This window comes from Pongo abelii, chromosome 11, assembly GCF_028885655.2.
Source record: "Pongo abelii isolate AG06213 chromosome 11, NHGRI_mPonAbe1-v2.0_pri, whole genome shotgun sequence".
In the NCBI taxonomy this organism is placed as follows: domain Eukaryota; kingdom Metazoa; phylum Chordata; class Mammalia; order Primates; family Hominidae; genus Pongo; species Pongo abelii.
Window position 1 is genome coordinate 144,749,534 of NC_071996.2, and position 13,376 is coordinate 144,762,909.

General features: G+C 47.6%; 2 protein-coding genes across 8 annotated transcripts in view; both read right to left on the minus strand.

The window, feature by feature from the left end:
- Positions 1-2: 2 nt before the first annotated feature.
- Positions 3-8,092, minus strand: MTERF4 (mitochondrial transcription termination factor 4). 2 transcript variants are annotated; one of them, XM_009238363.4, is made up of 4 exons: positions 6,605-8,092; positions 3,754-4,252; positions 1,596-1,780; positions 3-817 (listed from the first exon to the last, which is right to left on the minus strand). In XM_009238363.4, exons 1-4 carry the CDS (start codon positions 6,623-6,625, stop codon positions 422-424), a joined length of 1,101 nt encoding a protein of 366 aa, XP_009236638.1. In that variant the 5' UTR covers positions 6,626-8,092; the 3' UTR covers positions 3-421. The 2 variants fall into 2 exon arrangements, with proteins under 2 accessions (XP_009236638.1, XP_024099515.1); XM_024243747.3 differs by lacking the exon at positions 6,605-8,092 and adding an exon at positions 2,670-2,744 and having other exon boundaries at positions 3,754-3,859.
- A 2,377-nt stretch (positions 8,093-10,469) lies between these two features.
- PASK (PAS domain containing serine/threonine kinase) overlaps positions 10,470-13,376 on the minus strand; it is a 48,695-nt gene continuing 45,788 nt past the window's right edge. For all 6 annotated transcript variants that reach the window (XM_063713203.1, XM_054550135.2, XM_002813083.4 and 3 more), the window contains exons 16-18: positions 12,531-12,664; positions 11,718-11,864; positions 10,470-11,088 (exon numbers count right to left, since the gene is read on the minus strand). In XM_063713203.1, coding sequence (XP_063569273.1) covers positions 10,931-11,088; positions 11,718-11,864; positions 12,531-12,664 — 439 coding nt within the window. In that variant the 3' untranslated portion in view covers positions 10,470-10,930. The remainder of the gene's footprint in view (positions 11,089-11,717; positions 11,865-12,530; positions 12,665-13,376) is intronic.

The following is a 13,376-nucleotide window of genomic DNA, read 5'->3' on the forward strand; positions in this document are numbered from 1 at the left end:
CATTGCCTTCTCGTAGTTTTATTTTTATCACTAGAAGGAAATACATAGTGATTCCTGAACCGGAAGAACGAACCCCATCTTCCACCTGTCACGGAATTATCACCAACATATTCGAAAGAGAAAAAAAAACCAAATGTTGATATATTGAGTCCCCTTGATTTGAATAGCTCAACGTAAGTATTTTATTCAGGATGGGACAGAGCCCTCCCCACAGACACCTGACAACAGATCAAACATGCATTTCCTGTTTCCTGTTTGGTTTAGATCTGTCTGCCTCTCAGGTGACTTATAATTTTTTTCATCAAGAGACCAGTTTTAGAATAAAAAATAACTTGAGAAGATTCAAGTAAAGGACCCAAAAGCTTTAAGAGAATGAAAAGCTTCCTTGATATCTCTGGGCCCTTTCGCTCTAGTCCTTCCATCACAGCTGTTCCTCCTCGTCGTCGTCCTCATCCTCATCATTGTCCTCCGCCTCGTCGTCGTCCTCATCATCGTCATCCTCATCCAGACTTGCCCTTTTGTCATCAGATGTGCTGCTCTCAGACTCCTCCTCCTCCCGAGCCAGGAGCTTCTTAAAAACTTCAAACTCCTCAACAGAAGTACAGGCTGTCCTGGCCAAAAACTCAGCTTCTGAAACTCTGAGAATGTCCTTGAGCAATGGGTTAGGGATCTGTGTCTGCCCCTTCTTATCAGGGGTTTGGTACCGTCCCAGGCGCTCCAAGTAAATGTGTCTCTGCTTAATCTTGGTTAGTGAATACTGCAAGTACTCACTCTTTACAATGTCTGGATGCTTAATTCCCATCCTGAAGTATGCATACTGGAAGACACAAACACACTTAGGAGTCCCAGATACAGAGTCTTGAAACCTATCATTCTATAAACCATAAAAACTTAAGTTGTACAAAAGGATTCAAAAAGAATTGCCTAACTGACAACAGCGAATACCCAGTCTAGGATACTGACATTTGTGTGAGAGCCAGCAGTTTCAAAACACTTTCAAATTCATCCTGAGAAACATGGAGCAGGAAATAAAGGGACAGGAGGGAAAAGTGGCAGGAGGGAGAAGAGGCAGAAGGAAGAGGTGGTAATTTTCTTTAAATGGGAAAGGAAAAGGATGAATATGGAAAGAATAGGTAAAACATTCAGAAAACATCTAGAAATTTGACCTAAGTTGTCATAATTATTACTAAAAAATTGGACAACTGTTAAAATTACATTTTCAAAATCAACATGCAAAATAGATTCTGAGGACAGGAAGGTTTCAGCTATTTTAAAATTAGCTATTTCAGAGTCCCCACTTAGACTCTAACAATAGGACTGGATCATTCATTATTAATGGCAGAAAAGTTGAAGAATAGGTTTGATCTGTAGTAAAGAAATTAAAGAACCAGAACCAAATTCTCTTTGGCTGATGTATGCAGAGAATCTAGTCTTTCACTTCCTCCACTCAAATATGAGGTGTCTGAGGCTTCTTATCCATATAACTGACCTTTACTACATTTGAAAAACCTGAGAAACTTGCTATTACTACACTAATCACGGTATCAGTCATTCTCACCTGAAACTACGCTAATCAGGCTATCAGTCATTCTCACCTGAAACTTGTATTCCAGTTGACCCAGGTCCTCTCGAAGAACAGAGGGGCAACTGTGCAAAATCTTGGTGACTTGCTGTACCGTGAAAAGGCACTTCTCCTTGAGAAGCCTGACAGTGTCATTAATGTCCTGCTGACGCATGGTGAAAATTTCGGGGCAACAGTAAAGCACCCTCTTTAATTTCCCTGCAGAACATTCAAAAAAGGCAAGCACATAATTTCAGGATACTCCAGAAACTCAAGGAGCTAGCTGCACCCAATTTAAGTCCACATTTAAAAACAAACAAGGATCCTCTCCTTCCAAAGAGCAAGTGGCAATTTCAGATCTATCTTCCCAGAAACACCATGGAAATGATACATCTCCCCACTGACTTCCTGACACTCCTCAGACTCACCATCCTTCCCTCCCTATATTCCTGCTTTATTCTGGCCTCCCACCTGAAAGGTGCCAACTTTGTATTTTGGGTCTCCTCTTGCCCTCCTCACTTGGAAAATAATTTCCCAGGCATTTACTGGAAAGATCAGAGAGTAATATGGGAGAGTAGTTTCCTCCATATTGTGGGTTTGGGTTGATGTTTCCTTCTATAATAAAATAGTCATTGAAGCATTCACAACTAACATTCTCAAGCTGAACTCAATGAAAAGGAGTTCCATCATCATCGTCATCATAACAGTAATAACAATAATAGTAATCATGAGGACACACAACACCAATGCTGACGTCCTGGTTACCAGGGTCACCATATCTTCTCCAAGCCAGGGCACCTTGAGTGAAAGAGGCCCTATTAAAACCGCACTAACTGGTGTAAACTGGGACTATTCCACGCCTTCCTAGGGATAGCTGAGCAAAATTCAGTAATTGGAAACTTAAAGTCAACTATTTAAACTGTTAATTAAAATTTTCCTAACATTTGAGTTAGTGATTATCTTAATATGTGAGGAGTTTCAGGAGTTTAGGTTTATCTTCATCTCTTAAGGCTGTGCTGAGTTTGCTAATTAATAACCACCACACATAATATATTTAGACTTTTAGATTACACTGTAAGAATCTGTTAAGAGAAATATACAAGGCTACCTTTTTCTTATCTTCTAGAGAAGGAGGCCTGGAGAGATGCTGTGAAATGGTGGATCCTAAACCTTCCACCCCTGCCTGAAAAAAAATATTACCAGGAAGAGTCAATAATGCAAAGAAATAATAGTGGAACTCCTCTGGTCAAAGTGGGTAAGGGTCCTTGGAGACCCCCAACTCCTCCAGAAGGCCCTTAAAGAGATTCAAGGAACTTTGAGCATCCTTGAGATGTGAATATTGTTGGGGGCAGGAGTGGGGGATAAACAGAAGGGAAGGCCACTCCACGAGTTTCCCAGGAACCTGGCAAGATCTTTCCTGTTCCACAGTAAATCTAAACACTCCGCTAGAATCTAAGTCTTTACAAGAGATGTTGGTTTGACATCACATCACAGAGACAGAGCAGTAAGACCATTTCATGTTGATTTAAACATCAAATGTTATATGTACACACATTTATCAACATCACATATCAGCATCAACCCACTGAGCACATACCATATGCCTACCACTGCACTAAGTGCTAAGGATCCCACAGTGAACAAGGCAGACAAGAGTCTCTGCCTTGGCACTCAATTTTTTCTTCTAGTCTTAACTCCTCCTCCTTCCCTCTCGAAATGTATTCTGCACAGAAGGCCACTCCTATTCCTCACCTCCGAGCCGAATTATACAATCCTCTCCAGGAACACAGACATACTCAGAAACCTCCCCTAATCCACCTCACCTTAGGCTGTTCTTTCCCCAACTCTGGCTCCTCTCACACTATATAAAATCTTTTTTTTTTTTTTTTGAGACAGAGAGCCTTGCTGTCACCCAGCCTGGAGTGCAGTGGCGCCATCTCAGCTTACCGCAACCTCCACCTCCTGGGTTCAAGCGATTCTCATGCCTCAACCCCCCAAGTAGCTGGAATTACAGGCGCGTGCCACCACGCCTGGCTAATTTTTCTATTTTTAGTTGAGTCAGTGTTTCACCATATTGGCCAGGCTGATCTTGAACCCCTGACCTCAAGTGATCTGCCTGCCTCGGCCTCCCAAACAACTGGGATTACAGGCATAAGCCACCGCACCCAGCCAAAATCTGCAACTTCTTGTACCTTCTTCAAGCCCAAGCTTTCGCAGGTAACTGGAGCGCTTCCTCATTTGCATAATTGGCAGTTTCAATAACTGGGGACTTTTCTTCAAGACCACACACACAGGCTCTGGATTCAGACCCAAGAGAATAAATTCTGAAATGATGTCCAGGAACTGTTGAGGACTGGCACCTCGCCGTACACTGAGCAATTCATTAATATGGGCATTGCTGAAACCCATGTCCAGGAGGGAAGTGATGACCCTCTCTAACTCCAAGGACCTTTGTTCCACAGGAGTCCCCTGCTTCTCAAGGAGGCACTGAACAAGATTCCTCCTGCACTCTGGTTCCTGCACATAGTTATTGGATCTAACACAAGATAACTCCTCGGTGACCCCTCCATTGGAGGCTGTAGTCAGTTTGCGCAACAAAGAAGCTGTCGTCCTTCTCTTTTCTCCAAGATGAGGAGTCTGCCTAGCCATACAGGCCCAGGTGAGAGGGACCAGGCGGTGCACATCAAGGACCTGTAAGACACAGGACCAAAAGACAATTAATTCCTCACTATTCCAGTGTAATGGACACCATAAGACTTTTGAGCCAGAGTACTTACTGCCTTGGTTCCACACAAACATACAGTTTTTATAAGCAATCTGCAAAATCCTATCTGAACTTAAGCCTACAGAGAAGGAAGCTCACATAGAACAGGGTATTTCAAGGTCACAGAGATGGGAGTCAAGCAGGTACAATACTGTTAGCTTTTGCAGCTTTAAGGATGGGAGCAGGGACACGAAGGAAGAGGGAAAAACTATTTCTAGGCCACCTGGTCATGTGTGCCAGAAAAGTCTGGACCTCAGACTACTTTCCAGATTCATTCCACGAGAAGAATCTTGTGGGATACAGAGTTGGCCCTTGAACAAGGGTTAGAACTGCTTGGATCCACTTATATGTGGATTTTCTTCCACCTCTGCCACCCTTGAGACACCAAGACCAAACTCTCCTCCACATCCTCTTCAGCCTAAAGACCTTATGAGGATCTACTTCCTCTTAATGAATAGTAAATACATTTTCTCTTAGGATTTTCTTTTTGTTTTTTGAGACGGGGTCTCACTCTGTTGCCCAGGCTGGAGTGCAGTGGTGCAATCATGGCTCACTGCAGCCTTGACTTCCCCAGGCTGAGGTAATCCTCCCACCTCAGCCTTCTGAGTAGCTGGGACTACAGGTGCACACTACACCCTGCTAATTTTTGTATTTTTTGTAGAGACGGGGTTTTGCCCTTATGATTTTCTTAATAACGTTTTCTTTTCTCTAGCTTACTTTAAGAATACAGAATGCAATATATATATACAAGATATGTGTTAACTGTTTATGTTGTCGGTAAGGCTTCCAGTCATGAGTAGGCTATTAGTAGTTGAGTTTTGGAGGAGTCGAACGTTATACACTGATTTTCAACTGGTGTGGGGGCAGTCTGGTGCCCCTAACCCCTGTGTTGTTCAAGGGTCACAGTAATTAGTCAACTTGCATACACAATTCCAGCTGACCTCAAAAGTCTTCAGTGGTTCAGGCTGGTGCTTAACAAACTATGCACAAATCATCCAGGCACTCTAAGCCAGCAGTCTTCAACGTTTTTGGCACCAGGGACTGGCTTCACGGAAGACAATTTTTCCACAGACTGGTGAGGGGTTTCAGGATGATTCAAGCATATTACATTTGTTGTGCACTTTATTTCTATTCTTTTCACGTTGTAATATAAGATGAAATAATTATACAACTCACCATAATGTAGAATCACTGGGAGCCCTGAGCTTGTTTTCCTATAACCAGGAGGTCCCATCTGGGGGTGATGGGAAACAGTGACAGATCATTGGGCATCAGATTCTCAAAAGGAGCGTGCAACCTAGATCCTTCAAAGGCGCAGTTCACAATAGGGTTCGCGCTCCAGTGAGAATCTAACGCGGCTGGTCTGACAGGAGGCGGAGCTCAGGCGGTAATGCCAGCGAAGGGAGCGGCTGTAAATACAGACGAAGTTTGGCTGGCTCACTTGTCGCTCACCTCCTGCTGTGCAGCCTGGTTCCTAATAGGCAAGGGACGGTACCGGGGGTTGGGGAACCCCTGCTCTAAACCCTTCACATCGGTCCCAACCCCTTCTCCAGCGTCATCGATTGTCGCCCTGGGACCAGCCTGCCAAGCCCAAGCCCTGGCTGCTCTCCAGCCTCCCCTGTCCAGATGCTCCCTCCGCCAGGAACACCGGGCAGTCGCTGGAGTCAGCGGGCGCGGCCCGGGAAACTGGGCTCAAGCCTAAAGACCTTTATGCTGATTCCGCTTCCTCTTAATGAAAAGTACATGTTATCTTCCTTGTGAAGTTGAAACTCTTACTCGAGTCACCTCAGGCCGGGCGCGGTGGTGGCTCACGCCTGTAATCCCAGCACTTTGGGAGTTCGAGGCGGGTGGATCACCTGACGCCAGAAGTTAGAGACCAGCCTGGGCAACACGGTGAAACCCCGTCTCTACTAAAAATACAAAAACGAGCCAGGCATGGTGGCGGGCGCCTGTAATCCCAGCTACTCGGGAGGCTGAAGCAGAATTGCTTGAACCCGGGAGGCGGAGGTTGCAGTGAGCCGAGATCGCGCCATTGCACTCCAGCCTGGCGACAGAGCGAGACTTTGTCTCAAAAAAAAAAAAAAAAAAAAAGTCAACTCTATATCCCACCATAATTGAGCAGAGCCACGGGTCCAGGATGCCAAAACCAGGTCACCGTGCACGGACCTCCGGAAGGGCTCCACGACCTGGCCGTGAAACACTCGGCGGTCGCGGTTCCTCTGCGTCGCTGCCCGCCCGCCTGCGACCCGGAGAACCCCGCGCGCCCAGCTCGAGCTTACCTGACGGCTGAACGCAGCCATAGCGCAGAGAAGATGGCAGCAGTTATGGCGCCGGAAGCAGCCGTCCTCCCCCGTCCTTCACTTCCGGCCCCCGGTCCGTCACCGCCGCCGTTCCCAGCGCCAGCGCGGTGCTGGTGGATCGTGATTCCGGCCTGGAGCTGTGCTGAGTGCTCACCGCCCCGCGGGGCTCAGGTGTCCCGGGGCCGCCCCTCAGCAAAGCCGGAAGGCCGGAGTCGCGCCCGTCACCGCGCCGCCGCCTCTGCCGCGGCCTCAGCCCTCGGGGGCCTCGGTGTCCGGTTGTTCCCGTTGCACTGCCCGTGTCCCGCTTCGCAGAGCTCTGGGCCGGGTGAACGAATGGGTCGTCCTGGCCCATACTCGTGTTTCAGATGACCTGAGAATTCCTCTCAAGAGTACAGGTAGAGGGGAACCGGTTCCTTGCTTCGAAGGAACTTCACCCGAGACCGCAGAAATCCTTCCCGAGACAGGAAAAATGGATTCCGTTCCATATAGAGATATTTAAGATTTTATTGTGTAAAAATCTGTATTCAGCGTGAACACCGGGGCCACCTACGCACAAAAAGAAGTCTTTACCGCTTTTATTTCTTTTTACTCTCAGCCAGTGGAGGATGAGAATTTGCCGTTTTTAAAAGACCCAAGTAAAATGACAGGAATTACGGCACATTTCCCTTCATAAGCAAGAGCCTTCCCAACTTAGAGGTCTGGTTCCCTCTTACGATGAAATATAGTAAAGTTTAGCCCAATGTGTATTCATTCTTAAATTTCCTCTCTCGACCTGTTTAAGAGCGTAGGTATCTTTCAAAAGGTGATGCTTGTGAAGAATAAAAAGGTGTGCTTTCTCAGCTGCCTAAATCCTGCCACCAAAGCCTTAATTTATAAGCATTTCTTGTTTTATCTACTTCATTCTGGACTGACATAAAGGATTTGATTCTTGCATGGGTACACATTTACATATCTGCTTTGCGCCAGGCACATGAAGTGGGGTGCCAAACTGTTTATGTAAAACTGTCTTTTGACAAAAGGATTATATCAAAGAAAAGGAAGGTTCTAATCTGTGTAGAACTAAAGAATTGGTTGCTTTGGCAGAGTGCAGTGGCCCATGCCTGTAATCCCAGCACTTTGAGAGGCTGAGGTGGGGGGATTGCCTGGGCTCAGGAGTTCAAGACCAACCTGAGCAACATAGGAAAACTGTCTCTACAAAAAATAAAAAATTAGCCGGAAGTAGTGGCGTGCACCTGTAGTCCCAGCTACTCAGGAGCCTGAAGTGGGAGGATCACTTGAGTCCAGGAGGTTGAGGCTGCAGTGAGCCGTGATTGCACCACTGCACTCCAGCCTGCGTAACAGAGCAAGACCTTGTCTCAAAAAACAAAAGGAAAAAAAAAATTGGTTGCCTTTGTTGTTTTTTATAATGTAATTTTCTTCTCAAAACACTCAGCTGTCAACATCTCACAATAAATTATGTTAATGCTTACACCAAAAGCCTAAGAAAATCCCATGAGCCACCCCAACTCCCTGGAAAGAATCAAGGAACCTGAACAGGTTGTCTAGCTCTAGAAATAAAATGACAGCTGGGACATGGGGATTACTATGAAAAATTGACATGAGGCCGGGTGTGGTGGCTCACGCCTGTAATCCCAGCACTTTGGGAGGCTGAGGTGGGAGGATCACCTGAGGTCAGGGGTTTGAGACCAGCCTGGAAAACATGGTGAAACCCCGTCTCTACTAAAAATACAAAAATTAGCCAGGCATGGTGGTGGGCGTCTGTAGTCCCAGCTACTCAGGAGGCTGAGGCAGGAGAATCACTTGAACCTGGGAGGCGGAGGTTGCAGTGAGCCAAGATCGCGCCATTGTACTGCAGCCTGGGCAACAAAAGCAAAAGTACATCTCAAAAAAATCACCTTCAGCCTTGTATGAAAACTTTGCTCTCTCAAACCATACTTTAAAAATACGCAGTGGGTTGGGCACAGTGGCTCATGCTTGTAATCCCAGCGCTTTGAGAGGCTGAGATGGGTGGATCACCTGAGGTCAGGAGTTTGAGACCAGCCTGGCCAATATAGTGAAACCCTGCCTCTACTAAAAATACAAAAATTAGCTGGGTAACGTGGTAACGCACACTTGTGATCCCAGCTACTCGGGAGGCTGAGGCAGGAGAATTGCTTGAACCCAGGGAACGGAGGTTGCAGTGAGCCGAGATTGCACCATTGCACTCCAGCCTGGGTGACAGAGCAAGATTCCATCTTTAAAAAAAAAAAAAAAAAAAAAAAATGGAGTGGAAAAATTGTCAGCCTCAGCCTCAGAACTTTCCTCTCTGGGTTCTTTCTGCAAAGAACGTTTGCAAAATACCAGACCTTCCACTGCCGTCAAGTCAGATGAGCTTTAATTATTTTTTCTTATAAAGAAGTAACAGTTCTTAGAAAGCTAGGACTTTGCATTCTCAACCCATTAAACACCTGTCTGCAAACACCATCGTGGCCAAACGCAGTGGCTCACGCCTGTAATCCCAAAATTTTGGGAGGCCGAGGCGGGCGGATCACGAGGTCAGGAGTTCGAGACCAGCCTGGCCAACATAGTGAAACCTCGTCTCTACTAAAAATACAAAAAATTAGCCAGGCGTGGTGGTGGGCACCTGTAATCTCAGCTACCCGGGAGGCTGAGGCAGAATTGCTTGAACCTGGGAGGCGGAGGTTGCAGTGAGCCGAGATCACACCATTGCACTCCAGCCCAGGCGACCGTATGAGACTCTGTCTCTAAATAAATAAATAAATAAATAAATAAACACCATTCTATAACATCCTCTGTGTTATAAGCATCATAGACACTACAAGGTAGGGGTTCTTAAAACATCAGAAAACTCATTTGAATTCTGAAGAGTAAACATCACTGACTTTAATACACACCTATAAAACCCTTGTACCTTGAATGTCCCTGATAGAGGAGGGTCCTCCCCCACCAACTCCCTACCAACTCCATCAGTCACTTGTGGCAGTGAGGCTCAGGCAGCACTTTCTGAAGAAAGGGATGGCAATATCCCATATCCTACTAGATGGGACTAAAATTAACTCTGATCATCCCAGAACAGTTGAGTGCCTCCTAAATAACCACTAGAAATAGCTCAGAACCACGCAGGAGGCAGCCTGGCTCCCAGGCAGCTTCCAGAGGGTTCTGGGCAGGAGTCTCAGAATGTGGAAAAACTGTCTGCAAGTGATGACATGTGGGAAAAGGGTAGGGGTTTAAGTTTTGGTTTTTTTCCTGCTGTCTCAGCAGGGGAAAAAAATGAAAGGTTCTGCTCTCACCTCTAGCTATTCCCTCCTCTCTAACACAGTCATGAAATAAAACAATTGTTAAGTACTTGACCTAGCCAAGTCTGTCTGAGGGGGATGGACTGGAGTCTAAGGGAGGGAAGCAGCCAGTTGAGTATCTGAGAAACACCCTGGGACCTGAGCAGCCCGGAGGAATACAGGGCTGGAGCCCCTCACACAGACCAGAGGTGGGGGCTGGGCCAGGAAGCCCCTCACGTGGACAGAGGTGGGAGCTGGCTAGCCAAGGGATGTTTGGGGACTGCTGGCAGTGAGCCAGCCACATGTTGACAGCAGAGTCTTGCTACAGAGCCCAGACAGAAGGGAGGTCCCTGAGAATGCCACCCTCCCCAGTCTTACCAGATGGAGTAAGCTTCAGAGCCCTAGGCCCACCCCTGGCAGGACCTGCTTGTAAAAGGAACCCCAGAATGGCCAAGGCTAGACTTCTTTCCAACTGTGGCAAGAGGGGTGCACAAATGGAAAAATGAGGAAACCAGGTATTTCTCACACTTAGCACATGGGAACAGTTCACAACATCCAAGTCAGGATAACTGTTTACTAACAAAGGTGCTTTAATTTGAAAAGCATTTGAGGAAATCAATTAATGAAATAGTCTGGCCATTTGACTAACCAGTTCCACAAATTTCACATATCCATCGCTCAGATGAGCATATATCAAGTCAGAGGAAACAAAACATGCACACATACAAAAGTAGAAAGAGAAAACACTCATGCCTTCAGAAGTTCACAAATTAAAAGCCCTTTAATAATATAAAGCAGTTGAACACTGGAATGTTTTTTTCTAGGTCATGAAAAAAGTGAATTCCAAATCTATGTAATAAACCTAAAATACAGCATCACTGTCTTCTGTTCTGGTGTTTATCAAACCTGCACATGAGTTTTTAGAAGGTGAATTGGGGATGCTTGAGAATGTATTTTCTCCAAACAGATGGAGCCTGAAAACTGTGTGATTTTCCAAACCAAGTGGAGAAAAGCAGGAAGAAACTGGTGTTTAGCTGGTCAGCAGACGGGGATCCCCAGGATGCAAACAGCCTTGGCCATTAGGAGCCTCGCCTGGAACAGGGCCCCCACAAAGCTCCTGAGCCTGGGCCACTTCACTCAGGCTCCTGTTCCCCATCTCCAGGCTCGCAGTGGACAGAACTCCGCTTTCTGAAGAAAGAAGAAGGTAACTGTATCACGTGCTAACAACTTAAAGTTCTGAAATACTTTGCTTCTCACTTGAAGAAGTCCTAGAACAAAAGCCTACAGGCGAGGCCCTAAGAAATCCAACTGGCAATGTCCCGGAAGTACAGTTCCTGCCAAGGTGGGGATCTAAGCCCAGGGCCATCAACCGCAGCTTGGTCCAAACGCTCTGAGCAGTGGTTTTGGCTCTGTGGCCAGAGCCTTGTCTGAAGAACCCTGGGCCCTGCCGGCTGCCAGAGAACCACTCTAAGCATCTGTGGCCTCATCCTCCCCTTCGGCCCAGTCAGACCATCACCAGCTGCGTTCCTCAAACCATCTTTGAGGGTTCCGACCCCTTCTGCCAGGAGCTCCCATGACACCTGCCCACCCTCCAAGGCCCAAAGCCACACCCTGAACCCCAGTGGTGTCAGAGGCCTCTGGACAGAATCAAACCCCCTCTCACAGGTGACAGGTCAGCTATAGGCCCTGACATTTGTGTCCAAGACAGCATGGGGGAGAGAGCCTCCGTTTCCTCCTTTTGACCTAGGAAGGCAGCTTGGGGACCTTGTTATTCCAAGTGAAGTCACGCAGGGTGGAGGGATGCTGAGAAGCCTTACCTGGCTTGTTTACTCGACACACCTCTTCCCATGTGTAGTCAGCAAGATTCACAGGCTGTGTTACCCACGGGTCCGTCACCAGCTTCTCCAAGGTGGTGCGCTTCTCAGGGACTGGCTGCAGCAGCCCGGACACAAGGCTCATGAGTTCTGAGGACACAAAGAACACAGACAGTAGGTCCAGATTGGGATGAAGTGGAGCACATCTCAGATTCCTGGGTGCCCACCACCCCCCGCAGAGCCTCTGACTGGGCAGGAGGCAGCCCAGGAACCTCTAGTGCAGGGCCCAGCTGTGCTTGGACAGAAGCTGCAGGAAACACTCATTGCCTCTGAAATGAAAGCTTGGAGTTCAAGATGCCATCTCACTCAATCAGAATCCAAGTGGTGCAGAGGTTCCTAACTGCTCTGTTCTCAGGGGCTCTGGCTATGCAGAGCTGTGAATAACGCAGGGTTAACATGACAGGTGAGGGGATGCCAGCACAAGCTGAGAGGAGCCCCCAGCCTTGCATCTGGATTCGGGCCCCATTTCCTTTAACCATGTAGGCACCAACTCAACAGGGCCACTTGGAGCCTCACTGTCCTGGCTGCAAGTGTGTTTCTCACAAGAGGGTCTCTAAGATCCAAAGAGGAACATTAATAAAAACTAAATTATCAAGATGTTTTAAAGTCATACGCAAATTATTTGATGAATAGAAAAGAAACAAATGAGATTGTTGATATGGACAGAGATACACTGAAGAATGAGGAAATGGGAAAAAAAAGTGGCTGGTCTCTAAGGACAGTGTCGACTGTCTACTGCTTGCAGCTCACGCTCACCTTTGGACACCAGGTATGGCGGGTGGATGGCAGCCTCCACGGTCTCCTCCAGCTCACAGAAGGGGTTCTCCTCAAAGACCAGTGTGTACAGAGTGACTCCCAGAGACCACATCTCCAGCTCCGGCCCTCTGTAGCTGTGAGGAGGAGGAGGCATCAGGACGCCATGGCGCTCAGCACGGGCTTGCCAAGCCCGCCCATGGGAAGCACCGTGGCCCTTCCCGACCAGCACACAGGCCAGGCAGTGGTTTCCCAAGAGGGTCACTCCACCCCTCAAACACGCCCTCCATTTCCACGCACTTCTGCCCCAGGCCAGCCAGCAGGCCATGTGCCGGCAGTGGAGAGGCCCTCGGGCAGTTCCGAGGCTAATCAGGAACTTCCTTGTGGACACCAACCACAAGACGTGTCCACCAGTGGGGGGAGGGGGGAGGGCTTCCTGGAGGAAGCAGAGTACACGTCCATTGGCTTTGCTGAGGGCTACGGGAGCAGCGGGCCACTTCAGAACAGGGTCACGTGCCCTTCAGACGTGATCGGGCATGTTCGGCTTGGTGTGACCCTGGACACGCATGCCCTTTAGGAAGATCACTGTGGCGACGATGTGAAGGGTGCTGCAGGATGAGACTGAACAGGTAAAAATACCGAACGATGAAAGCAAACAAGAAGGACGTGGTGAAGGCGGGTGTTCACACAATGGGCCAAATGGAGAGCAAGCTTCAGGGAGAAGACACCCAAAGGACTATTGTTACTTCCTGTCACTGTAAACATCCTCATCCACACTACCATTTATTTCCTGTCGCCGTAAACATCCTCATCCACGCTACCATTTATTTCCTGTCGCCGTAAACATCC